The sequence below is a fragment of the Eretmochelys imbricata genome, chromosome 4, assembly GCF_965152235.1.
Source record: "Eretmochelys imbricata isolate rEreImb1 chromosome 4, rEreImb1.hap1, whole genome shotgun sequence".
NCBI lineage: Eukaryota > Metazoa > Chordata > Testudines > Cheloniidae > Eretmochelys > Eretmochelys imbricata.
This window is the reverse complement of record NC_135575.1, coordinates 34,890,233-34,916,476: the sequence shown is the minus strand read 5'-3', so window position 1 is coordinate 34,916,476 and position 26,244 is coordinate 34,890,233. Positions and strand designations below refer to the sequence as shown.

The 26,244-nt window shown below is 41.1% G+C and overlaps 1 protein-coding gene across 2 annotated transcripts in view; it reads left to right on the top strand.

The window, feature by feature from the left end:
* The window catches only part of PAPSS1 (3'-phosphoadenosine 5'-phosphosulfate synthase 1), a 72,697-nt gene that overhangs the window by 9,693 nt on the left and 36,760 nt on the right, over window positions 1-26,244 (top strand). For both annotated transcript variants that reach the window (XM_077815113.1, XM_077815114.1), the window contains exons 2-5: window positions 2,804-2,918; window positions 6,952-7,187; window positions 8,790-8,928; window positions 13,256-13,374. In XM_077815113.1, the coding sequence (XP_077671239.1) occupies window positions 2,804-2,918; window positions 6,952-7,187; window positions 8,790-8,928; window positions 13,256-13,374 (609 nt within the window). The remainder of the gene's footprint in view (window positions 1-2,803; window positions 2,919-6,951; window positions 7,188-8,789; window positions 8,929-13,255; window positions 13,375-26,244) is intronic.

Genomic DNA, 26,244 nt, shown 5'->3' with positions numbered 1-26,244 from the left:
CTTTGGAGTTGACTGGTCTTCTGCCATGAGATGTAGCTGGACCTACAGAATCCTTGGTGCAAGTGGAGTCAAGTACCATGGAGAAAACTTGTCCAGTTCATCTATCTAGGTTGCTAACAGAGTTCAAATGATGGCAGCAAACTGGACATTTAGACTAATAAGAGTTGCTGCCTTCTATGTGAAGTTTGTGTTTTACTTAGGGAGACAAAAATGTCTTTGTGCTGAAGCAAAGTTCAGGATCTGTTCACCCTGTGTGCTACCTGTATGGCAATATGGGTCAGAAACCTGGATCCTCTTACAAGCGGGCTTGGAGCGCCTAGAGGCATTTCATATGTGGTCTGTTGGCAGATCCTGAGCGCAAAGTGGTATGACATTTAGTGCAGTCAAAATCTTCCAGCATTCTGGTCTTCCTCATTGCATATTCTTTGCCAATGCCACTAGGATAGACAAAAACATCCCAGCACACTGTGCTGTCACACTTCCCATTGACATGCAAAGGGGTGCATGCCTTTGTGTCGTTATCTGATAAAGTATGACCATGTAGATCACTGTTGCTACCACTGTTATATAATTGCAACAAATTTTATACAAAATGTGGCATGTAAGGTTATGAGTATGCTATGTGTATGCACGTATCATTATTGTATTTGAAGTTATGAGTATTGTATTTATACCTGGATTTCAAATGTTTGCTCCTGGGGTAACACCCACAAGATATTTAGCCTGCACATCTTGAGGGGACTATTCAAATTAAGTGGCTCATCAAGGAACACTTATCTCACAATGGACCATGGGAGAGGCCTATCTACAGATAATGAACTTTCTTTCTGTGACTAAGCGAAATTATGCATGGACATGTGATTTGCCCATGTGACACCAAACTCCATCTTTTATCTGTAATTTTCTACTAGCTGTGCTGAGGGCTTTGTTTGACACAGTGGATTTCCCTCCACATGGCAGAAGCTATAAAAGGTGCTGGAAACGTCTCAATTTGCCTCTTTCCTGCTCAAGCCTCTGGACTATGAACTTACACTAATGGGCGCATTCTAACCAAGGGACTGAGGATCTTCCAATGATTTGGAAGCAACCAGAGACTTGACTTAAGCCAGCAGTTTATTCCATCACAGCTACAAGCCTGAACCAAGAACTTTGCAGTTATTGTATGTATTTTAGAAATAAACCTTTAGATTTTTTAGATACTAAAAGATTGGAAACAGCATGATTTTTTGGGTAAGATCTGACTTGTATATTGACCTGGGTGTGCGTGGCTGGTCCTTTGGGATCAGAACCACCTTTTATTTGATGAAACTGATTTTAAAGAACCACCCATCTCTAAGTTTAGTGGTTTTGGTGGTGATACAAGGGCCGGAACTGCTGTTCTGACTACTTCTGTTTCACCACACTGGCTAACAAGTTTACTTTTGTTGCTGGTTTGGTATAACTCATGGGAGAATAACCTCCAGTTTTGGAGTGTGTCTGCCCTATTTCTCAGCAGTTTGTCCTGAATTTGGTATTCTCAGTTGTGACTCATGGAGGCATAGTCTTGACTCTACCTGATGCTGCCCGTGGGGTCACCTCAGACACTGTTGGATTTTGAGCCGTATCTGGGAACTTCATTTCACAACAGCTGCAACATCATCTAATGGTAGTCACTCTGTGTAAGGCCCATCAGATCTCGAACCCAGGCCTGTAGAGCTGCTAGGCAGCAAACACCTCCCTGTTGCAGCCAGCAGCAGCGGTAGCCAGCTCACTCTCCATTCCCCATCACCTGCTGCAGACACAGACCATGGGAAGTCCCACCTCATAGGGTAGTAACCTCATGGCTCCTGATTGGCTCCCCACCCCATATAACACCCAGGGGCATTCCAGGAAGTATCCAGTGTAGATCTTCTGTAGCTGCTGTGACTATTCCTGATGTCTGCTCTTGAACTCCTGGCTTCAACCTTGGCTTGATTTAGACCTTGGCTCTTGACCTGGACCTGAAACCTGACTTGGACTCTGGTCCTTGGTATTGATCCTGTCCTGGAATTTGACTATGAACTCCTCCACTATTGTCAGCCTCAGGTTTGACCTTGCTCCAACTATTTGTCCTGACTGCCCTCGTCAGGATCTTGGCAGTCTGGCTGGTGCAATGGTCCTCAGTAGACTATATTTGTTTGATGATGGGGGACCCCCACCTCCTCCACACACACACAATCCTAATTCCTTTTAATAACTTTTCATAGTTTTTTAAAGCATTTTGCTAACTTTTCCTCTAACTGAATAGTCAAGAATTGGAATGATAGTTGAAGGTATTTTAGAAGTTGAAAGAAGATTTACCTAAAGGCAGGGTGGTCTAGATGTTTGAGTGCAAAACTGGAAATCGGACCAGACATGCACAATTTACAGGGGAAAGGACCCCTTTTGGGGAATTTTAGAAAGGAGCATTAAGCCTTATAACTGGAGCCTTGTTACAATCCTGTGAGAATAGTTTTCCCCTTAATCTAAAGAATTTACAGTAGTGCTGAAAAAAATCTAACTGGTGTTCTAATTACCTAAATAAGGGCATTTTAGCATCTGACCTCATATTTTTAGCCAGTCAAATTTGCATGCAATAATTGACTAGTCCAGCCATCCCTATGGTGGAAAGTGGGGAGTTCAGTGTATGTGGTTCACGCAGGTGGTCTGTTTAATTTCCTTTGTACCCTTTGGCTTTATGGAGCTGCTGATCTATTCAGTGTTAACTTTTGCTTTTATTAGTTTGCCTGCCAGTCTCGCTTTGTATGTGTGAATAACTTAACCTAACTAACTCTCCTTTCTACAGGGAATGCAGAGAGCTACCAATGTCACTTATCAAGCCCACCATGTCAGCAGGAACAAGAGAGGCCAAGTGGTGGGGACGAGAGGTGGCTTTCGCGGCTGCACAGTCTGGTTAACAGGTACAGTCAAACCCTGTGCATGGATTTATGAAGGTTTTCTTCATTTTTGTTTACCCATTGTATCTTTTTTTCTTCTTTTCAACTTTTTCTTGCTAAATGTGGGTATGAGGCTTAGATTAAAACAAAGGGGCTTGTCACGGTGCAAGACTTGCCCCTGCGGCGCCTCCTGCTGGCCTCTCAGGGACTTAGCTCTTCCAGCCTCCGGCGCGCCCTCTGGAGGCTGGTGTCCCTCTTGCCGCTGGCCCTCGTGTCCCTCCCGGACCCCGGTGCCCCTTTTACCAGGTGCTGCCCCCTGGCAGTACCCCCACAGTCTCTGGGTCTCCCCTCCCTAGGGAACCCCAACTTACTATCCCCACCTCGCCTCAGTCTTTGGCTACTGCCAGTCACCATTGAGCCTGCACACTGGGGCGGACTGCAGCGTATAAGCCAGTCATCACAGGCAAGGGGGGTTTGGACCTGCTGCCTCTTCCTACCCGTGGGCTGCCCTGTTGCAACCCCAATACCCTGTCTTAGGCCGTCTGCCAGGCCTGCATCCTGGGGCTTTTCCAGTCTGGAGCCTCCCAGCTCCTCTGGCCTTCCCCAGCCCTCGTACGCTCCCTAGCAGCCAGGCCCAACTCCCTCCACAACTAGAGGAGGCTCGGTCTGCTCCTGACCCACTGCCCTCTTATAAGGGCCAGCTGAGCCCTGATTGGGGTGTGGCCACAGCTGAGCCTGCTTCCCCCAATCAGCCTGGGAACTGCTTGCTCCCAGCCACAGCCCTCTCCTGGGCTGTTTTAAGCCCTTCAGGGCAGGAGGGGTGACCACCCTGCTACAGGGCTACTGCTAGTTTATTGACTGCACAGTCATGGAGTAGGGAAAAGTTTGCTTATGTCAGAGAGAGCGCTGAGTGTTGCCTGTAAAAGGAGCTATTCAGTCCTTTGTGGGGGTGGTGTTTTTTTTTGTTTTTTGTTTTTGAAGGGAGGTTCTTGGAAAGGGAAGTGTTCTATAGAATCACAGGTCTCATAAAATATACAAAGTTTTTGTGTAGGAGAGCGAATGTTTCTCTTTAAATCTGTGCAGTGGGATCCTGGTCAGGCTTGCAGGAAATTACTGTAGGATAGACAATAAAATGGTCTTTCTGCTTTGAACGTAATTTTGAGTAGGCCAAATATCGGCTTACATTTGTGTAAACAAGACAGCACCATGCCAGTGTTAGGGAGCTTATTCCTTCACCCACTTACTTCCCTGGTCCTTCTCGCATGAACAGAGAGCAACAATACCCGAAGTCCAAAGGTGCAAACAATTTGATGTTTATTGGGGTGAACTTCCAGTAAGCATGATTCCAGTTTCCTTCCTTAGTGTCCCCCTTTCCAGCTCTGAATCCAGAGAGCCTTACACCTGTGTCTCTGTTCCCATTCCTGCCCTTAGCCAAACATGATTCCAATGTCCCCACCCCCATTCCCTGTTCCCCCATCCACTTCCTGATTGACTGCAGACTATATAGTAAAACTTGAGTTCTGCGTAGCTATACTGTAACCAATCGTTTTACTGAAATTTAACTAACCAATCCTAACATATTGTAACATGATTATTTAACCAATTATATCCCACCACCTTAATTAGTTTACACCCAGCAAAATTAATTATACAGAAGACAGAAACAAACACAGAACCAGACAGAGATTATACAGACAAACAATGGGGAAATGGGGACTACAGTGATAGAACAAACACAGAAATGAGGATTTCACATCCCAGCTATTGATAAGTGAGTTCTTGCCAGATAGGATGCTATCAAACTAAGTTTCCTTTTACATCTTCTAGGCACTTCCCTTTCTCTGGAGGCGATAGGCATTATCAGGACAGGATTGTATTCCGAACAGGCCAATAGCACCTTATTTCAATGTGACTAGTTTGGAATGTGAGGATGTGACCGGTCGCTTCCCAGCTTATGGCTGTCTCTGTTGCTTAGCCAAAGGCCTTAGCCTTAAGAACAGGGCCTCAGACTGTCACAGTAAGAGAAGGACCTTACGCTGGCAGACAGTGATTTTGATTCTTTCTTTTATACCTCTATAACTAGCCAAGTGATAAGAATACATCTAAATTCTTAGAGTATAGGCCTTTACAGACAGGCCTGAATATCTATATCCTAACAGCCAGGATCAAGAACTTCCTTCAAATATAATTTTAAATGGCACTGTTGATTTAAGTCTCACTGCTGCTTCCAAATATAAATATGGCAAATTCTAAGAACGTTGGTAAGCAGACTTAGAGGAAAACCAGAAGTAAAAGTACTGATTTCTGTCAGGATTCACAGGATGAAATTGGCCCCTTATTGCCTGTCTAGGCTCCAGGTAGAGAGTTGGAACGGCTGTTTCTGAAAAACCTTGAAGCTGCACTACAAAAGGATGGGATTTTCAAAAGTGGCAAGTGACTTAGGATCACAAGACTCTCCATGGGACATGTGCTCCTAAGGCGCATAATCGCTTTTGAAAATCCCACTAAAAGTCTATAAGAGAGCCTTAAACTTTTTTGCATATCTCTGTGCACAAAACGATACATGATTTCAGAGGTTCTGCAGATGATGAGCTCCCTCATTTGGGCAACACAGTGGAAACCTAAGTCTTGTTGGATCCCATAGATGATATCAATACGTTGTCAAGTGCTTCAGAGGCAGAGTAGTGAATCAAAGCCATTAAAGACAGGTTCTACAGCACATGATCAGAGCAGTGAAAAGCAAATAAAGTCTTAGGTTACTGGATCATCTTAATTTGGCTTCTTTATTCAAAATTAATCTTTTTTTGTACCACCAGGTTTACATCTTAAATACCTGGCAACCTTTTCAACATAATCTTTCAGGCAGATGTCCAAAGTAGCCCATTAATGGCTAAGAGGAAAAACTAGGGCTCTCTGAGCAATGAAGTGTCTAGGTACTGTTTACATCCCCCCCACCCCCCAAGGTTTTAGGGCCTGAGCTTAACTACCCTGAAGTTGATGGGTTGACTCTCTTGGTTGACTTCAGTAGTCTTTGGGTCAGGCCCTTACTGTATGAGATTCTTTCTTATATTTTAATGGATTTATCTGCAACTTGTCAAGATTCTAAATTGCAGTGTTTGTTCCTTCACTTGATATCCCCCTCTTTGTGAATTGCAGAAAATTATAGTTCCTCTTCAGGGTTATGTGATAGTGTACCATTCTCTTTGTTCTTTCTTATGGTCTCAGTCCAGAATGTTAAAGAAGTACATTAACCAGCATATCAATAGTGTCAGGCAAGTCATATCGCTGAGTTCACTACCACTCAAATAGGTATTGCTCTTCTGTTTTGTAGGATCTCTGCCTCTCTTTTTTGAAGACTAAGAATTTTCTGAGTCAATGATTAAGATTTTTTTAGTCTTTTTTTTCCCCTCAAGTGGTTGCTCTTTGAGATGACTGTTACTCTTAAATTTTTTCACCCTGTTGCTGTCTTGTTTGTTTTCTCAAGTTACTTTTCAGTCAGGCCCTCCGACTTTGTCTGCTTTAAGAATCTGTCATGTGTATCTACGTAATCATACAACACGCAGTCACAGGCCCTGATCCAGCAAAGTACTTAAATGTTTAACTTGAAGCACATGAGTAGTCTTACTGACTTCAGTTAAGTTTAAAGTTAAGCATGTGCTTAAGTTCTCTGATGGATTGGAGCCTTCATGATCAGTCTTCACTGAGTTCAGTGCTACTACTATCTAGTTTGCAGAAGACGGCAACTACACTAGAGACTTGTGTGAGCACTGCTTAATCTGTCTCTGGTATTTCTCTCATTCAGTAGTCGAAGTCTGGAAGGAGAAAGTAGCAGCGCAATAAGCAGCTTCTTATTGTAGACCATGGAGCTCCTATTCATATGGCATCTCTGGCTCAAATTTCCTTCATCTGCTTAAAAATATTTGAGGGGGGTGTGAGAGAGTGACTGAATATAAATAGAGGAAGCTGATGGAGTTTAACATAATTTTTCTCCCATTTCTTAAAGTGGTGTATGTTGAATGTCTAATTGGTCTAACTTTTTTGTTTTTGACTTGTTTAGGGCTGTCTGGGGCTGGGAAGACCACAGTTAGCATGGCACTGGAGGAGTATTTAGTGTGCCATGATATTCCATGCTACACATTGGATGGTGACAATATTCGCCAAGGCCTTAATAAGAATCTGGGCTTCAGTCCGGAAGACAGGGAAGAAAACGTTCGACGTATTGCTGAGGTTGCTAAGTTGTTTGCAGACGCTGGTTTGGTGTGCATCGCTAGTTTTATCTCTCCTTATACCCAAGTAAGCATACTGCCTTGATACATATTTATGGTGCTACAGGATGCAGTGGTTTTGCTGTGCCACAAATGTGTTCATATCACCAGTCTCACTGGAGAAAACATGTAAAATATGTCAGTGTCTCTCAAGGAAAATTTTTAAGCTCTAGAAATCGTCCATTTAGCCTCTCTTCAGCTGATAAATATAGTATACATTTTTGGTATGTAAGCTTGAATTTCCTTTGAGTTGCCTTAGAGATACAACTGTAGGTGACATCTCATGAATTTCCTAGCCCAGTTGAACTTTTTTCAGTATTAGTGCAGTCCCTGCGTCTGCTAAATTTAAAATAGGAGCTGTCTTTTAGTGTAATTTTGTCACAGCTGAGAAAAACAAATTTGGCATTAGGACAAGGGGGAAAAGGAAAAAAAACAAACCAAAATTTCAGTGTGTTTTTTCACTTGTCCACGTTAGCCATCTGGATTTCTTTGTTTTTTAAATACTGAGAAGATGGAGAATATGCTTCATCTGGAAAACATAATTCAGCTGTTAAAACCTCTTTTCCACCCACCTCAAATATACAGCATGGTCTTTACTTCCTTAAATTGTGCAAGCAAAATATGCACTTGAGCATGCAAAATGGGTAACTATGTTCAACTAGTTCAGTTTGTTGTTGCATGCAGTTTTGCATGTGTATTTGGATGTGGCTTTTTGGAAATACAGCATAAATGTGTGTGTACATTTTGTACTGTTAAGAATTTTTCATTGTGTCTGTGAAGATGTACTCAGTGAATGAAGGGGAGAGAGTTGGTGAATGGACACCAGGGAGCATCTTTCAAAATAGGTTTTATGGAGGGTGTCTATAGTGTGACAGTTTCCAAGTGAGAATTACCTCAGTATTTCTCTGGGTGTTGCGCTGCAAACTATTCTTTAAAGAATAGTTTGGAGAGTTCAGGATCCTGTAGCAAGCCACAAGTTCTAGAGATGAGAAAAATGCTCTATTGTGTATTTGTTTAGAGATCAAGAAATCTAGATTTAATATTTTAATTAATTGCTTTTTTAATGATGGCTAATGATTGGGAATCTTGTGACTAATAGTATGCTCTCAGCAGGACTGTATTTGTAAAATGTATGTGTGTTATTTGGGGCTGCACAAGTCTAGTCAGGTTGAGGTGTGCAGAAGGAAAGTTGGTATTCAGTGGAAAGCCAAAAAAAAAAAAAAGGGTCGGGAGGAGGGTTGAGAAGAGTTGAAAGATTCATGGGCAGTAAGTGACATCCCTTCATGGCTTCAATGAAATAGGGTAGATGTATTACTCCTAAAAATTTTTTTGGGGGGAAATAGAATATCCCATTGTACATATGACTTGAGTATAAAAATCCAGTCCTGTATAAACTACCTCTGAATTTGGTGTCCATTTTACTATGCAGATAGCAGCAGACCCACTAATCATATGTAGTTTATACTTTATGGAAGGAACATATCTGTTCCCCCTACACCCCCACCCCCGCCACCCATTTTGTGATTGCAATCTTAAATAAGCTAATGTCCTTCAAATATTCTTCTTTAATTTTTTCTGCTTCAAAATTCTATTTAAAATCTGTTAATTCTTCCCCCCCCTCCCTGTTCAGGATCGGAGCAATGCCAGGCAAATTCATGAAGGTGCAAGTTTGCCTTTTTTTGAAGTATTTGTGGATGCTCCACTGCATGTCTGTGAAAAGAGAGATGTCAAAGGACTCTACAAAAAAGCCCGGGCTGGAGAAATTAAAGGTGAATCTAAGTATAGTCACATCTTTTTCCATGCTAAACTTTGATCTTGTTGTAATGGTTGGCTCTGTGGACAAATAAATAAAGGGCACACTCCAGGCTACGTTTCATTAAGGTGCAGTATGGTCCAGTGAATTGACACTGGACTGAGACTCAAACAACTGGATTTCTATTCCGTACTCTGCCCCTAGCCTGCTGTGTAACCTTGGGAAAGTTGCTTTGTTTCTCTGTGACGGTTTCTCCTCCCACCCTTTACCAGTCTTCTCTATTATAAGCTTTTTGGAGCAGGAACAGTTTCTCCACTCTGTACAGTGCCAACCACTGTGGGGTCCTGAGCTAGTTTCCATGTGTAGACACTGCTGTAATGCTAATAATGGCCTGCCAAAAAAGTAATGGAAAAGTAGTACATTCACAATCCTTCCTTCTGTAAAGCTGCATCATGAAGACCGGTTTTACAAATTTATTTTCGTGGTGCTGAAGAAGCTGTGGTTGCGTACTGATGCTCTGTTACATTTTAATACCCCAAATGAGACCCACTGCCCCACTAGAAAAAATTTAAAAAGCTGGAAAAAAATATCCTAATGGATTGGAATCAGTCAGCAATTTTGCTTAAGGATAACCTCATAACTGCCTTTTTGCTGGATAGTAGTCCTGCAACTTGTAGTGGTTGGCAATAGTCATTCTGCCTGTATTTGGAAGCAAAACAGTGTTGTACAGTTTCTGCTTCAGCTACTCAATTTCATAGACTTTAAGGGCAAAAGGGACCATCATGATCATTTAATCTGACCTTCTGCATGTTGCAGGCCACAAAACCAGCAATAGGCCCATAACCTCTTGATGAGTTACTGAAATCTTGATTTAAAGACTTCAAGATACAGAGAATCCGCCATCTTTTTCTCTAGAGATGATGAAGCTACCGAATCAAAGACCGCTTAGTGTGTATCTGGATTTCTGTGGAAGCGATTGTGGGTGTGACAGTTTCAATCATAGAAATCTCCTTGGGACTGTCACCTGATGTGGTGAAACTACCTCTGAGCCCATTTTCTCTGCCAGTTTGGGCCTCCAGAACCCTGCCTTGTTGTGCCAGACATGCCAGTCTTCTCCAGCACAGACCCAGGGTCTGAACCATGTGCCCCAAAGCTGCAGACTTAACTGAAAACAGCTTAAGACGTGCTCCTGTCTCCAGCACCCAGACACCCAGCTCCCAATAGGATCCAAACCCCAAATCAATTTGTTTTACTCTGTATAAAGCTTATACAGGTAAACTCAAAAATTGTTCGCCCTCTGTAACACTGATAGAGAGATATGCACAGCTGTTTGCGTCTCTGCTCTGGGTTAATTAATAAGCAAAAAGTGGTTAAATATAAATACTAGGATTTAAGTGGTTCCAAGTAACAACTGACCAAACAAAGTGAATTACCAAGCAAAATAAAACAAACACGCAAGTCTAGGCCTAATTCAGTAGGAAACTAAATGCAGGTAAACCTCACCCTCAGAGATGTTCCAATAAGTTTCTCTCACAGACTAGACCCCTTCCTAGTCTGGGTCCAGCAATCACTCACATCCCCATACTTACTGTCCTTTGTTCCAGTTTCTTTTGGGCATCTCTTTGGGGTGGAGAGGCTATCTTCTGAGCCAGCTGAAGACCAAATGGAGGGGTTTCCACGGCCTTTTATATTCTCTCTCTTGTGGGAGGAAAACCCTCTTGTTCTCCTGTGCAGAATCACAGCTACAAGATGGAGTTTTGGAGTCACATAGGCAAGTCACATGTCCATGCATGACTCAGTTATTTACTGGCCAATGCCATTGTTTACATGTTTGTTTGAACGTTCCCAGGAAAGCTCAGATGTGGATTGGCGTCTCCCAAAGCGCATTGTCGGTTAAGTGTTTCTTGATTGGGCACTTATTGAGAATAGTCCTTTCTCAAGAAGCTGACCAAATGCTTCACTGAGGCTACTTAAAATCAAAAACACATTGAGATACAACTACATAGCCAATATTCATAACTTCAACTACAAAAATGATATACACATAGTATAATAACCAGCAAATAACCAGCAAATCATAACCTTTCCATAGACACCTCACACAACAACCTTTGTACGATATTTGCTGCAAATATTGTGACAAAACTCTGTCCGTGCCTCTGTGGGTCCTGCGTTTCCTGGTGAATTTTGCTAGCCTCAGAGGCTCACTGTGACCCTCCAAGTAACCCTTCTCTCTCTAGGGACAAGGCTCACAGTCTACTGAGCCATTTTCATCATAAGCCAGCGAGGGAGGTGAGGAGAAGTTATCCTTCCTTGCACAGTCTCTGTTATCTCAGTGATCTCAGTCTCTGTTATCTCAGGGGGCAAAGGTGGGGGAGAGCCCAGGCCCACCCTCTACTCCGGGCTCCAGTCCAGGGACCCTAATAGTATCAGCTATGGTATCTGACCTTTTAGAAACATGACATGTACAATTCCCTGGGCTACTTCCCCCACAGCAGCCCTCACTTCCTCAAGCTCCACTTCACCCTTACCTCAGGGCCTCCTTCCTTATGCCTAATATGGTGTGTACTACTCAGCCTTTCCACCAACACAACTTCCTCCCACAGCTCCTGACATGCACACTCACCAGCCTAACTGGGAGGCTTTTAACTAGTTTCAGCCAGCCCCTGATTGGTTTCGGGTGTCCCAATCAACCTAGCCTTCTCCCTGCCTTCTGGAAAGTTCTCAATTGGCCCCAGGTGTCTTAATTGACCTGGAGCAGCTGCCATTTCACTTATCCTGGTACTAGGGATTTGTTTAGCCTGGAGCTAATATATCTATCTCCCACTACTTTTCCATAGCCATCTGGCCTTGCCCCGTCACAATATACAGTAGTGATTGCAACAATGAACTATACCATCACAGTTTATGTCAATGTCACACACTGATAGAGAGATATGCATAGCCGTTTGCTCCCCCAGGTATTGATTACTTACTCCTGGTTAATTAATAAGCAAAAGTGATTTTATTAAGTATAAAAAGTAGGATTTAAGTGGTTCCAAGTAATAACAGACAGAAGAAAGTAAATTACCAAGCAAAATAAAACAAAACACGCAAGTTTAAGCCTAATACATTAAGAAACTGATTACAGATGAAATCGCACCCTCAGAGATGTTCCAATAAGTTTCTTTCACAGACTCGACTCCTTCCTAGTCTGGGCCCAATCCTTTCCCCTGGTACAGTTCTTGTTAGCTCCAGCTCAGGTGTTAAGTAGCGGATTTCTCATGTCTGGAACCTCTTTTGTTCTGTTCCACCCCCTTATATAGCTTTGGCACAAGGTGGGAATCTTTTGTCTCTCTGGCTCCTTCTAAATGAAAAAGCCCCAGGTTTAAGATGGATTTCAGTATCAGATGACATGGTCTCACATGTCCTGTGAGACCCCAAGTTTTAATTCTTCCCAGCCTGACTCACAGGAAGGCTTGCAAGTAAACAGAGCCGTTTATAACCAGTTGTCCTAGTTGGGAGCCATCAGGATTCCAAACCACCATTAATGGCCCACACATTGCATAATTACAATAGGGCCTTAGTTATATTTCATATTTCTAGTTTGATACAAGAACGATACATTTATACAAATAGATGACCACACTTGGTAGATTATAAGCTTTGTAATGATATCTTACAAGAGACCTTTTGCATGAAGCATATTCCAGTTAAATTATATTCACACTCATTAGCATATTTTCATAAAATCATATGGAGTGCAGCGTCACAATGGGATTGCGTCCCTGGATGGAGAGGCATGATAGCGTGATTGGTTAGAAGCTCTTCTGTTTCAGAGTAGCATGTTAAGTAGAGAGGGCAGAGAAAATGATATGGTGTCTGATTTGGGATGTAAATACAGTCTTTAGGAGTGTAATAGCCATGTATAGCAGGCTTTAACAACTCACTTAACTACTTTCAGCTGTATTAGAAAAACCACTGTGATGTTTTGCCCTTTAGAGTTCTGCATGTTGAATCAAAAACTTGTTAATCAATCTTGAGTGCGGATAAGCGAAATATATAAAGATTTAACAATGCATTCCGTATCAAAGCAATTACAGTAAGGACAGCCAAAAGGGTGTCTAATTAGTAACTTCAGATTGTTGTGCATTGTGCTTTTGCAACACTGCCTTCCTCATGTTATATTCTGTTATTTACTGTAGAAGGGTGCATTTAGAAAGATCGGACAGTGATAATAAAGGACCTCATTTAAAAAGTCAGTCACCATACAAAATAGTGTCAAAGAAGTTAAAACTAAGTACTCTGCAATACTGCGTGTCTGAAGTATGGAGGAATTTTCAGTTCTGTCTTCTGTCATGCAGGTTTTACTGGTATTGACTCGGAGTATGAAAAGCCTGAGGCCCCAGAACTAGTGCTGAAAACTGATTCCTGTGACGTGAATGACTGCATTCAACAAGTAGTGGAACTTCTTCAAGAAAGGGTAAGGAGATGTGGTGGTGTTGTCTGATATTGATTTAAGTTTTGGTTTAAATTTATCTCCAAATTTGAATTCTTTTAAAAATAAGTTTTATGAAACTAAAGAGCTATAAAAATCTTTTCCACAATTAAAAAAAAAAAAAATCCACTGTGAACAGTTGTCTTTAAACTCACCCTGCAGAGTCTTAAAAACAAACGTTGTAGCAGTAAGAACCTGAAAGTGGGAAATAGACTGCAAACAAAAATGAAACTTAATTCATTTTTGTTGTCTAAGCTGAGAGACTCAAAAAGTGAGGAGCTCTTCTGATACCTCACAACTTGTTCATCAGTAATATCATGGTAAAGTGCGTATAGCAACATTATAAATAAAGTTATGAACATAAACTGAAATCCATGGCTGAAGAGTATTTCCCAGTTAAGTCTGGGGAGTGGTTAAACCAGTTCCTCAAAGACAAAGAGCAAGTTAATGCCCCAGCCAGGTGTCAACAAAGCTAATGAGCCATTACCTACCAAGTGGCCATTATTTACAAAAAAGGGTGTGCAGGGACAAAGACTTGCACCTTAGCACAGAAACAGCATGGAGATTTTTTCTTCCTGAGACTGGCAGTCTTCTAGTTTCCAACTGGAAAAGCTTTTAAAAGAGGAACAGGGGCAAACACCCCAAGGGACCCCCCTTCCATCTGCATCTGGCATGGCACCTAAGACGACAGAGGAAAACAGCCATTAGACTCTGGAGGGAATGGGAGGGGATGTGGGTCCTGACCTGAAGAGTTTGGTTAGTAATCTTTCTGGAAGTGTGTGGTGAGAAATTTTGCTTAAATCTAATATAGTTTAAGCACCAGTAAGCTTTTTATCTTGATGTTTCATGTAACCATTTTTGACTTTTATGCCTCGTTACTTGTACTCACTTAAAATCTCTCTTTTTAGTTAATATACTTGTTTTATCTAATCCAGTGTGTTTTAGTTGAGTGTCTGGGTAACTTTTTAAGATAAGGTGGTATATTATTCCCTTAAAGAATAATTGAGTTAATACATTTGAGCAGTCCAAGAGAGAACTGGGCAGTACAGGACGTACATTTTTGGGGTGGGGCTGGGGGAGGGGATGGGAATCTGGGACTGGGGGTATGATGTGATTAGGTGTGATGTGGCAAGGGTGACACAGCCCCTCACTGTTCTGACTTTTACCCCAGTATGTCACATAAAGCCACCCCTGTCACTGTAGCGTCTGAGCACCTCACAATGTTTATTTATCCTTGCAGCACCTCTGTCAGGTATGGGCAATACTTATTTTACAGAGTCTCTGTGTCTCAGGTCCCCAAGTGACTGTGGCAGAGCAAGGAATTAAATCTAGGTCTCAAGTGCTAGGGTAGCACCCTAGCTATAGGCCATCATTGTCTAAATATATACAGGGAATACATACAGGGAAGCATTACTTGCCATATATAGAATGTTACTAATAACTTGATCACAGGATCTCTGCACTTCCTACTAGGAAAAGCCATCTCTGTTCTAAAACTTCATAATTCAAGAGACCAGCAGCATGTGAGCCCATATAACGAGCCTCCAGTTCTTTGCTCAGTGCACTGGGTCTGGTATGCTGACTAGGGTTTGGCGTTTTTCTCAATTAAACCGGTTTACCCTGTCCCTTGCTTAGACCATACTGTAGCACTTACTAAGAAGAGAGAGAGAATGAATAACTATTCAGGGAAGGGCATGGGGGACTTTCTTGCCATTCCTCCCCTGAAGGACGAAGAGGGTGAATCCAGAAGGGAGTGTTGATGTGCCAGAGACTGTCTACACTACATCGTTTACAGTGTCGCATCAGTAGTGCTTCAGGGGAAGACCCTCTAAGCTGATTGGACAGAACTCTCCCATCGGCTTAACTACTGCCTCCATGAGAGGCGGTACCTATGTTGGTAGAAGAGCCTCTCCCGTTCACATAGTGCTGTCTACACCAGTGCTTAATTTGTCACTCAGGGTGTAGACTATTCACACCCTTGAGTGATGTAAATTATACTGAAGTAATTTGTAGTGTAGATAGAGCCTTAGTCTCAAGTGAATTATGTATGCTTTAAGAATCTATTAGGAGTAGTATTTTACCTGTAATAAGCACGTGGATTCTCTTTTTTAGCAATCTATTAGGACTAGCAGAGGAAAAGCAGCAGAGGGAAGACAAGATTAAAAAATTTGATTTTGTTTAAAATAGTTATGGAGCAATCCTTATGCAAAATGTTGGTATTCCTTGAATTTTTTGAAGGGAAACAAGCAGCTTTGATGTCTTCCTGAAATCTGTGCTAAAAGCTGGTAGTTTAATGGCTATCCAAGGGTTATGTAATCCCAAATTAGGGGAGTAGGTGTTAAATTGGTATAGGATTCCTCATAATCCTGCATCTTCCATTTCACTCATGCTTTTGAAATGGAGTAGGAGGAGGTTTCTGGAGCACTGAATCATGTCTGGATTCCTGTGAATCTTGTCATGGCTGGAGAAGTGCTGGATGTAGCAACATCAGTACTGGTACTGTCCTCCACTAGGGGGCACGGAGAGCTACAAATAGAAGGAGAAGATGAGTTTCAGACTTAGAGCTGAATTGCGGAGATGCACAAAAAGATGGAAGGTAGTAGTGAAATAGCGGAAGATATTAGTTCTTGCTGGGTTTGGTTCATGTTCTCTTTGGTGATACAGCTGTAGTAACTGAAGAAATATCATCAGTAGGATTCAGGAAGGAGAGTTGATGAGAAATAGACTCTGAAATGGGATTGTGCATGTAGAGGGGGAAGAAGATACAAAATATATCTCCATGAGCTCCTGGGAGAAAAGGAGTGAGGGAGACTAGAGAATAAGACAGTACGGGAGAGAAGTGAGACATCAAAGGGGGTTTTGAAGAAATCTTACTGCAGAGGAGATGAGAAATCTTACTGCAAAGGAGATGAGACAAGGAAAAGAAAGGAGTTAGGACACAGATGAAATGTAGGAATTTGGGTTTCTTTTGGTTATAGTTAGTTTGGTGGCTGAAAAAACCTCAAGCACCCTGTAAAGAAAGAACCTTCTCACCACTGCCCCACATATTAAAATTAAGAAACCTGAATGACAAACTAGCGTATAATATGATCTCCCGTTACCAATATCCATTCTGCTGTAATACAGGTTTAACAATCAGTAAAAAGCACACTGCTCAAACTTCTTTGTCTTAGGTTCAGAGACTGATATTCTCATTGTTAAATCAGGAGGGGAACTGGCCTGTGTGTGATGTGAACAGCCAGAAGTATTGAATTGTTCTCTAAGGGTATGTCTACACTGCAATTAGACACCTGTGGCTGGCCTGTGCCAGCTGACTCAGGCTTGCAGGGCTCAGGCTAAGGGGCTATTTAACTGCAGTTTTGATATTCTGGCTCAGGCTTCCATTCGAGCTATGGGTCCTAGAGCCCAGGCTCCAGCCAGAGTCCAAACATGTACACCACAATTAAATAGTCTCTTAGTCCGAGCCTGAGCCAGCTACCATGGGCTAACTGCAGGTTTTTAATTGTAGTGTAGACATACCTGAAGGGTGCTTAAGTTGACCAGCAATATTGTTGCTAGCTATTTTTCTTTTGTTTATTGTTTAGGGCTAACTATTTTCCATTCCCTTCATTTGCTTAGTTACACGTGTTCCCATAATCTGTTCTGAGGAAGTTCTCCTTCTAGCTAGCATACTTTCCAGGATGTGACATCCTAGATTCTGTCAGTCTTAAAAAACACATTGTGTATGAAACACCATCCCCTGTAGTGTTTTATACATTTCACAGCAAAGAACAGCTATTAAGACAAAATCAATCAAATAAGATCTAAGCACTATCTGAGTTCTATGACATGACAAACAAAAAAGGTATTAGCCTTTATTAAAAAACAAAAACAAACCACCACCCCCAAAAACCCCCAAACAAACCTATGGTAGCTGTGAGGTTCAGAATATTACAATAACTGTGAACTAAAGAAACAAAGATATGGGCAAAGTCTAAATCACAAGAGCCTTTAGACCTCAAAGCCCCATACTCTCCAATCCACTTGAGTGTCAAGATACTTACCTCAGGGTCTCCTTTAAACAAAAATGTGTAAGTCAGTATACATGCCAACAGATTGGTACTCTCTATTGGCTACAAATAGGAAGAATTCCTCCCTTCCCATATTCAGCATTGATAAAGTGCTGTCACACTTGAAATTTAGCTCTGGTTTTGCATAGCTTGAAATAGTGTTTTATAATATACCTTCTGTGTCTGAAAGACATGCATTTTTTGTGGTTGTCTATTCAGTAACCAAGAGGAAAAGCTTCTGTCTCTAGCAACTTCCTTGAGATGGTTTAAAAAATGGCTCTGCGTCTCCTGTAATATAAGTTTTGGTTTTATCATATTACTGTAAAATTAGAGTAACGTCATTAAATTTACTGGAGTGGCTCCTGATCCGAAGAGTTGTAACAGAGCAGAATTTGGACCTATAACTTCTGGCTTTATTTTGTCTTGTGGCAAAATAGTCTTGTCTTCTTGAGGAAATACAGAAAAGCATAGTTTGGTGATAGTTACTTTCTTATAATTTACACAAGCTGTGGTGCTTAGAACCTCATTGCTACTCACCAGCCAGTTTCTCAGTGGGGTTTCTAAGAAGAAGCTATTTGTCACTAGGGTTATTGGTCTCCCTCAAATTTCTTATTGATCATAGTTTCACCGCCTCTGGGTCAGCAATACCGTGCAGAACGTACGCTGCCCATTCTATAAACAATAACCATTAATCTGCTGGTATATAAAATGTAGAAAATACACGTTTAAATTGCAGTGGTGTCACATAAATACAAATGTGAAACAACAAAACTATTGACTCAATATTTATTTTGGAGTGTCACAAACTGTCACTGTGAATGCACAGTGTGGGGTAAAAAAAATACAGGAAAAGGCTGATTATTACAGGATAGAACACCACGTTTAAGTTGTAATACAGAAACAATTGCCTTGTGTCACTGTGTTTAGCCTGTGGGTGTTGCTGAAATACTGAACAGTGCGTTCTGTTAACTTGATGCGGAACACTAGTCACCAATAAGCCATAGAGAGTCACCCTGGGACATTTATGTAGGGATAATAGATCAGTGTCCAACCTGCTGCTGTATTTATTTTAAGGGTAGAAATGGTTTAACGTACTAAAATGAAGTATTTTTTTGTGATAGCTTTCAACCCACCTTAATATTGGTCTATTTTTCTTCATGCTGAGGTCCACAGATCCATTACAAAGGTACTGCAGCGTGGGGGCAGAACCAGACCGGTCAGTTACTGGCAACAGGAGAATGTCCCACTTTCTGAAATCTACAATTTTATCTGTATCTGCAGCAGCCGATTGCTTAGCAAGACCTTCCTGTTGCAGAGCATTATTGAGGACCATTCCGAACTTCATTTCCAATTTTCAGACTAACATTTCAGTTCAATATATCCGTGTAATTCCCAGCTTTGTCCATTAGGTTCTTGAAGAGATTGTCCCCTTAACTCCCCTTTCCTTACTGCTTACCATTTCTTTCCTACCCTGGCCTCCATTGTATAAGGCCAGAAGATTCTTGTGTGTGCAGTCAAAACTTAACCTGGTATCTGTAGTAAAGATAAATGTGGCTGTTTTCCATGGTGGTCAAGGACTTGATATCTTTTAACTGCAGGGGAGATTTTATCTTCACTATACAGGCCCTTTGTAGACAGCCAAGTCCAGGCAGGCACTCTCTCAGTCCTTTCATTTGAGCATAAAATCATAGGTGGCAACCGTTTAATAAAAAATATTAACTGTCCTCTGACAATATGTGCCTCAACATGGTTTCACAAGCAGCGCTAACATGGATGGACTGTATTGCAAGTATGGTCTGTCTCTCTCTCTGTCGAAAAGTCACATAGTCGAAGGGTTTCTGTCTTGCAGGTTGGGGGAACGGGATTCAGATGTATTTTATGCAGATATATGGAGCTTTCGTCCTTGAAATCAGGTGCTCAAACAATCAGTTCTGAGTTATCATGGTGTGATACAATAGGAGACTTTACGGAGAGCTGAGGTTATTCAGTCATTAGAAAAATCTACTTAAAATCCTGACCCCTGCCAGTTCTAGAAAGGGATTTTTTGAAGTAGTCCGAAGTACAACAGGAGAAAATACCTCTTTGCAAGTGATTGCTAGATCAAGTTGCTAGATCAGGGCCAGAAGTTGCTCTCTTTTACCTCAGCGCAATCTACAGATCTTTTAACTCACCTTAGTGGCGTTGGACCCTTGCTTAGTGCCAGCTCTCTGTTTGGGAGAGAAAGGACTACCTGTAGCTTTGGTCATCTGAGGTCCCTGGACACGGTCTTGAGGGATACGTTGCAGAGATGTGAAAGAACTTCAGGAGCAGCGTTGTTTTATTCCTAGTCTCAACAACCCACCAGAAGGCCGTCTACTTCAGATTGGAGCACTGTGATCTGCTTCCCGTCCTATTTCTAGCCTCAGAACCAGGGACAAGCAGAGTAGGACGCTGAAACGTCTAAAATTTCATAACAAAGGCTTATGTTTAAAGCATTCCCGTATTTTCTGTCCTCAGACTATTCTGTTTTGCAGCTGGATGACAGCCTCTTCTCACAACTTAGATCATTTTCTGTTTGATCTTGTGTGTATTCCCTGCGTCCCAAGTCTCCCCACTGCCTGATGGGGAGGAAGTATTTGAACTTGAGTCTCCCACCAACTGGGAGAGTGCCCTAAAACTGAGCTATGGGGTATTCTGCTGTGGGTCTCTTGCTCTCCCCTGTTAAAGCTGTTAAAGCCACTTGGAGCAGGACAACTGGACCTCACCTCTCAGGAGAGTGTCCTAACCACCAGGCTGTCGTCCCGCACTCACACTGTCCTTAGAAGTGGGAGACACCTGTTCAAACCCTCTCTCCTTACAGCCGAGGGAGGCACTGAACCTGGGTGTGTCACCTTCTGAGTGAGTGCTCGAAGTAATAAGGGAGGAATCACCACCACCTCCTCTGGCATTTCTTGCAAAAAACAGCTTAGGTGCCTAATGCCAGGAGAGAAGCTGAGGATCCCAAGCAGAGGGAGGCACCTACCTACAACCTGGACTCAGGTGCCTAACTCCCAGAAAGGGGCAGAGCTTAGGACACACCCCTTTCCTTGGCATCTACTAGTGGCTACCTTGGGTGGCTCCCAGCCTAGTGTGCTGGTTTTTGTGGTTCCCATTCTTAGGTGCCTGTCTGTACCCGTTCATTGTATAGGGAGCCTAGGGTTAAATACTATGCCCAGTTTGTTCAGTCCTTTTCTTCAGGGCACCTTTTATTCGTTGTATTGATAACTTTCAGCAAACCACAAAATAAAACAGTTCAGCATAAGTCAAACAGCTACCTTTCCTTTGACTCCAGGGCTTCTTGCCAGAGATTCCCTGTTCCTGGCAACTCTTCCCTGTCTTCCTGTCACAGGGGTTAATCTGCATCCTGGAGCCCCTGCTCATGAAACTGAGCAGTTTCAGTCTTTGCCTGATAAGCACCTGATTCCTATAATCACCTAACACATCCCAGCTGGATCTGATAATCCCCTGTACCAGACACAAACACCTGTTCTTAATAGGCTCAGAACAGGGCTGGTTGGACCCCAGGCCCATTGGTCCTTAGTGGGTCAAAATACTCTGTTACATATATCTGTCCAGTAACTCAGTATTCTTCTCCCACCACTCTACACCCATATTATCCTATCTCATCCATTGGCATAGTCTTCATTCCCACAACTGGTGAATGCAAAGAAGCAGGTTTTTATTTATTTTTTTGAAGGGGCATCTACCCAGTTCAGCCTAGCATCCACCTGCTGGAACACAACGATTAATTGAGGTCTCTGAGCACTGCTCCTTCCATAGATAAGACTTGTTCTGATCATGACAGTCAATGTGTCTGAAAGAATTTTCTGTACTGCTATTATGAAAGGGATTCTTCAGTTTTGGGCAGAGCAAACTTTCCTGTCTCTGTGGACTGCACACTAAGGGGGATACGAATACCAAGAAGCCAGATTAGCAGGGTGGCTGCTGCACCCAGAAATATCTTGAAGTCAGTTTGGTGAGCTAATAGATCACATTGCATCTGGAAGCAGCGGTCACGGGGCCCTTTATCTAGTGTCTGTGTGTTGGATCTTTGGATGCCTTTATCTTATTAGAAGTCTGCTATTGGAAGACCATCCTCCATCTGAGACCAGACAGGTTTTTAATGAATTCTTGGTTGAAATGATTATTGCTCACATGGAGCCCCAAAGAGATATTAACAAATAGAACTTATTCTACTGGTTGGTGCAAAATTTACTGGCTAATATATGTTAAACCAGTGAAACATAGTTGTTTGCAATGTTGTTGTAGTCATGTTAGTCCTAGGATAAAAGAGAGACAATGTAGGTGAGGTAATATCTTTTATTGGATCTACTGAAGAGGAGCCTTTTGTAGGTCTAAATCATGTACCTTCCACCAACACAAGTTGGCTCTGCACAACTGCCTGCCTTGTCTCAGTGAAACATTGTCACGCGTGGCCATCGCCCAGGAGGGCTTTCTTTATAAAGAAAATAGGAACCCAAAAGCCAATCCTTATGTGTAGAAGCCCTTACTGAGGTCTATAGGAATACTTTGCTGGAACTGAAGGATGAGGCTCTCAGTTTCTCACTTGACTCCTGAAAAATACACAGTTGTAAATATGCATAAACATATACAGAAATTCTGTATTATCTGTGCTATATTTTTGATTTGTACCTGTCTGTTTAGAGTAACAGAAATAGAATTCTATTATGTGAAGCACAGTATGTTCCTTGAGCTAGTGATCTGATGTCTGTACTTTGATATTGAAAAATAAGAGTAAAGGGCATGCTGGATGGCCACCTGTGTCATAAAATGGAATCATTACAGGCCCACATACATCTTTCAGTATTCTTTTATTGAGAAACTTAGGCCATTTCAAGCATCGGAGCCTAATATTTTCAATATCAACATAAAGCATGCATACAAAATCTTGAATCTACTGCATTTTCATCATTTTAATATAAATTAGGGAAGCAATAGAGTGCATTTGACACACAATTCATTATACCCATCTTTTAGTAAATTTTGAATAATTATTTTACCTAAAACCTTCTTTCCTGTCTCTCATGCCCTCCCCCAAATGTCCTTAGTAGTATTCCTAGGCAGTCCCCATTGAATCCTTGAGACCCTTTCTTAGCTAACTATCACAGAGGATGATTGGGTGGGACTTCTTTGGAGTCATAAGAAAAAGTGCTCAGCATAAGATAACTGAGTTAAAGATTTGTAATGGTGGGGGAAGGACTTACTGGATAAAATGTAATGCACAGGAAGAAATCTATTGAGCAGCCTGTTTCTAAATCTTCAGTGTGTGCAGCGCTGCATATTCTCGGATATCAAAAAGATAAGCTAATGGAGAAAAGATCACTGTTGGTGTAACCTTGAGGAGATTTGTAAGTTTGTAAGAATAAGATTGGCAGTCAGTTTCAGTAGTAAAAGGGGGAGAGAATGGTTTAACATATTGATCTTAATGAAATATATTGTTTTGCATCATAAGAATGACAGCTATATTTTGACACAAATGAGGGGAAAAACACTGGTGAACTGGTTTAAAGAGACTTTTATTTAATTCCTAAAATATGATTATTTTTATACTTCTAAATTGAAGATTTGAACACATATTGTAAATATGTTCCACAACACTGTGGGCAGAGAAAAGCCTGCATCATCATAAAAAGTGCTCATAATATTAAGTATGATGAGGAATTTTTGTGTACATTAAACTTCACTAATCTTCACACCATATAGTCAACACAAAAGGTGGATCTTTTCCCATATCTCTCTGCAAAATTGAACAGCACATATGGTATTTAAGTTGCATAAGTTTTCTCTATCTTTACGAAATATACTAAGTGTGTTGATGGGGTAAGCTGTTTCGTATAATTAAAACAACTATAGTTGATCAAATCAATAAAATACAGGTATAATTGTTTTGAGTTAGTTAACTGGCTAATTTAAAAACTTGCACTGAATCTCCCAGTCATTCATGAGGTTGTGCTGTGGTTTCTATTTTATCAACTGCTACATTCTTTCAATTTATGTCATGTTGTCTATGACTTCTAGAAACAAGAATCAGGGGAGGACTGCTAATAAAGAAAAGGTGTAGGAGTGAAACGCCCCCTCCCCTCCCCACTTCCTCTTAAGTTGCTTTGTTTTACAGAATATGGGGTAACTTAGAAAACATAGGTGCCTAATTTGAACCCAGTGTATTTAAACAAATAAATAATTACATGTTTAAAACCATTAAAACCGTAAAATATACATGCATGTTTATACATATGCATACATTGTGGTTTTAACTGTGTTTGCAGCTTTGACCTAAAATATGTTTACTGTTTGTCTAAATATTATTTTCACAAAAAAAACAAAGTGTATTTAAAATGTTGATCCATAATTGGAGAGGGCTCTAAGTGCACTTGTTTTCACCAAGGCTATTTAAAGCAGAAAATATTATCAGTGTCATGTACCCAACTTGCTACCTGTCGGCCCCAAAACATTTAAAATACCCAATGAACACTGATGTCTTTTTAATACTGTAAAATGCTTGTGACTAATATGAATATATAGTGGTCACCATTAGGATCTTGACAGTTGTTGCATGCAATTCTGGCCTTGTCCATGAGACTGAGTTTTCCCTGTACTTGAACTACTTCAGCACATGCTATTCCAAGCTGAAAGTATCAAAATTTTTAATGGTAATTGCAGTACAGCAGGTGTCTGTACTACTGCATTTTTAATATCTGGTTTTTGTGGGCTTAACTCAATGTTAGTTGAATGACTGGTGTTACAAATGCCAATCTATTTGTGTAAATTTGCTGAAGACTGACTGTTCCTTCCTCTAATAGTGTATGCTTTTCGCTACTATCCGATGTGCTTAATAAATTGCTTGAAATGCCTAGGTTTTTTTGTATTGGTTTGACATGTAATTATATAAATGTACAAAAAAAATAAAAGGGAAATGCTTTATAAGCATTGAGGGATGTTCAGTGCAACTTTATCAACCTAAAGTGGTCACTAGATGGCCTGCTAGCATAGCCTTTTTACTGAAATTTCATATGGTTTGAAGACATATGGATTCTTCTTGCTGCTGTTTTTAATCTAAAGTGATGTTTTAAATACTGTTTTTATATCTACCAGGAACACTAGATTTACTAATGCTTTAAGTTATTTAAATGTCTGTCTCTTTGTGAAATGGTTTAATGTTCCAAAGTGAATTTTATACTGCACATAAAACCCAGGTTTTTTTCACAAACAAATTTTAATGTGCTGTCAAATATATCTTTGGGTAGTGCGCACCTCCTTGGATGGGGGGAGGGAGTGTGTGCACGCACGCGTGTGTGTGTGTGTGTGTGTGTAATATACACATTATACAGTTCAGATAGAGATTTTTAGTAGACATAAAATATGACTAAGTTTAACTTTCAAAGGCAAATTTGGATGCAGAAAATAAAGGGGGGAGGGGAATGTCATAACTTTGTTATGTGAGAGCACAGTGTTTTGTTAACAATATACCAAAATGCTTTTATGTTTAAGGAAAAGTGTCCTTCACCTCCCTTTTACGCTTATGGAGCAGACTGAAAGTTGTGCTTGTTTTTGTTTCTTGATTATTTTGAGGGAGGGAGCAATGTTTTAATTCTGTCATTAAATGAAGCTTTAATTTTCTCATAGCCATGTGATGGAAGTTAAAATAAAAACAGAGGCTAAGCATTAAGATGTATGAAAGATGACCAAATAAACATTGCAAAATTTAATTTTTAATAATGAGAGATCTGGCAGCAATAATAGATACAGATCATTGACATATTCTTAGCTGGGTCTATGTAATTGATTCTGTATTTTCTCATTATATACATAATTAAAATTGAATATCTTCATTTTTGTTTTGCATTCTGCATCTGCAGTAGATCAACTTTAAAACAAAATATTTTTACTAAAAACTTTATGGTAGAAAAATGTATGGATTTTGCAAAGCTGCATGCTGTGGAATTTAAGATTTTTATTAACAATAAAGAATGTAATATTTAATTTCTTTCATGTGTACAAACACATCAGGTTTATAACAGAATAAATGCCAGACTGTTCCCATGAACAGATTATTATAGTTCGTAATCTTGTTTAGAAAACTGTAAGGATTAGTAGATAGACCCTGGAGATTTCTTAGGTACTATCTTGCTCAACTGGAACTGTCTGCATGCATACTGTGGAAAGTGTAGAAGATGTTTTTATACACACAAAGCATGGAAAAAATACCTTCCCCCACCCCACTCTCCTGCTGGTAATAGCTTATCTAAAGTGATCACTCTCCTTACAATGTGTATGATAATCAAGTTGGGCCATTTCCAGCACAAATCCAGGGTTTAACAAGAACGTCTGAGGAAGGAGGGAGGGTGGGTTAGGAAAACAAGGGGAAATAGGTTACCTTGCATAATGACTTAGCCACTCCCAGTCTCTATTCAAGCCTAAGTTAATTGTATCCAATTTGCAAATGAATTCCAATTCAACAGTCTCTCGCTGGAGTCTGGATTTGAAGTTTTTCTGTTGTAATATCGCAACTTTCATGTCTGTAATCGCGTGACCAGAGAGATTGAAGTGTTCTCCGACAGACACACCCCTGGAACCCCAACCTGGGATATTCTATCTACTACCCAAGATCCATAAACCTGGAAATCCTGGGCGCCCCATCATCTCAGGCATTGGCACCCTGACAGCAGGATTGTCTGGCTATGTAGACTCCCTCCTCAGGCCCTACGCTACCAGCACTCCCAGCTACCTTCGAGACACCACTGACTTCCTGAGGAAACTACAATCCATC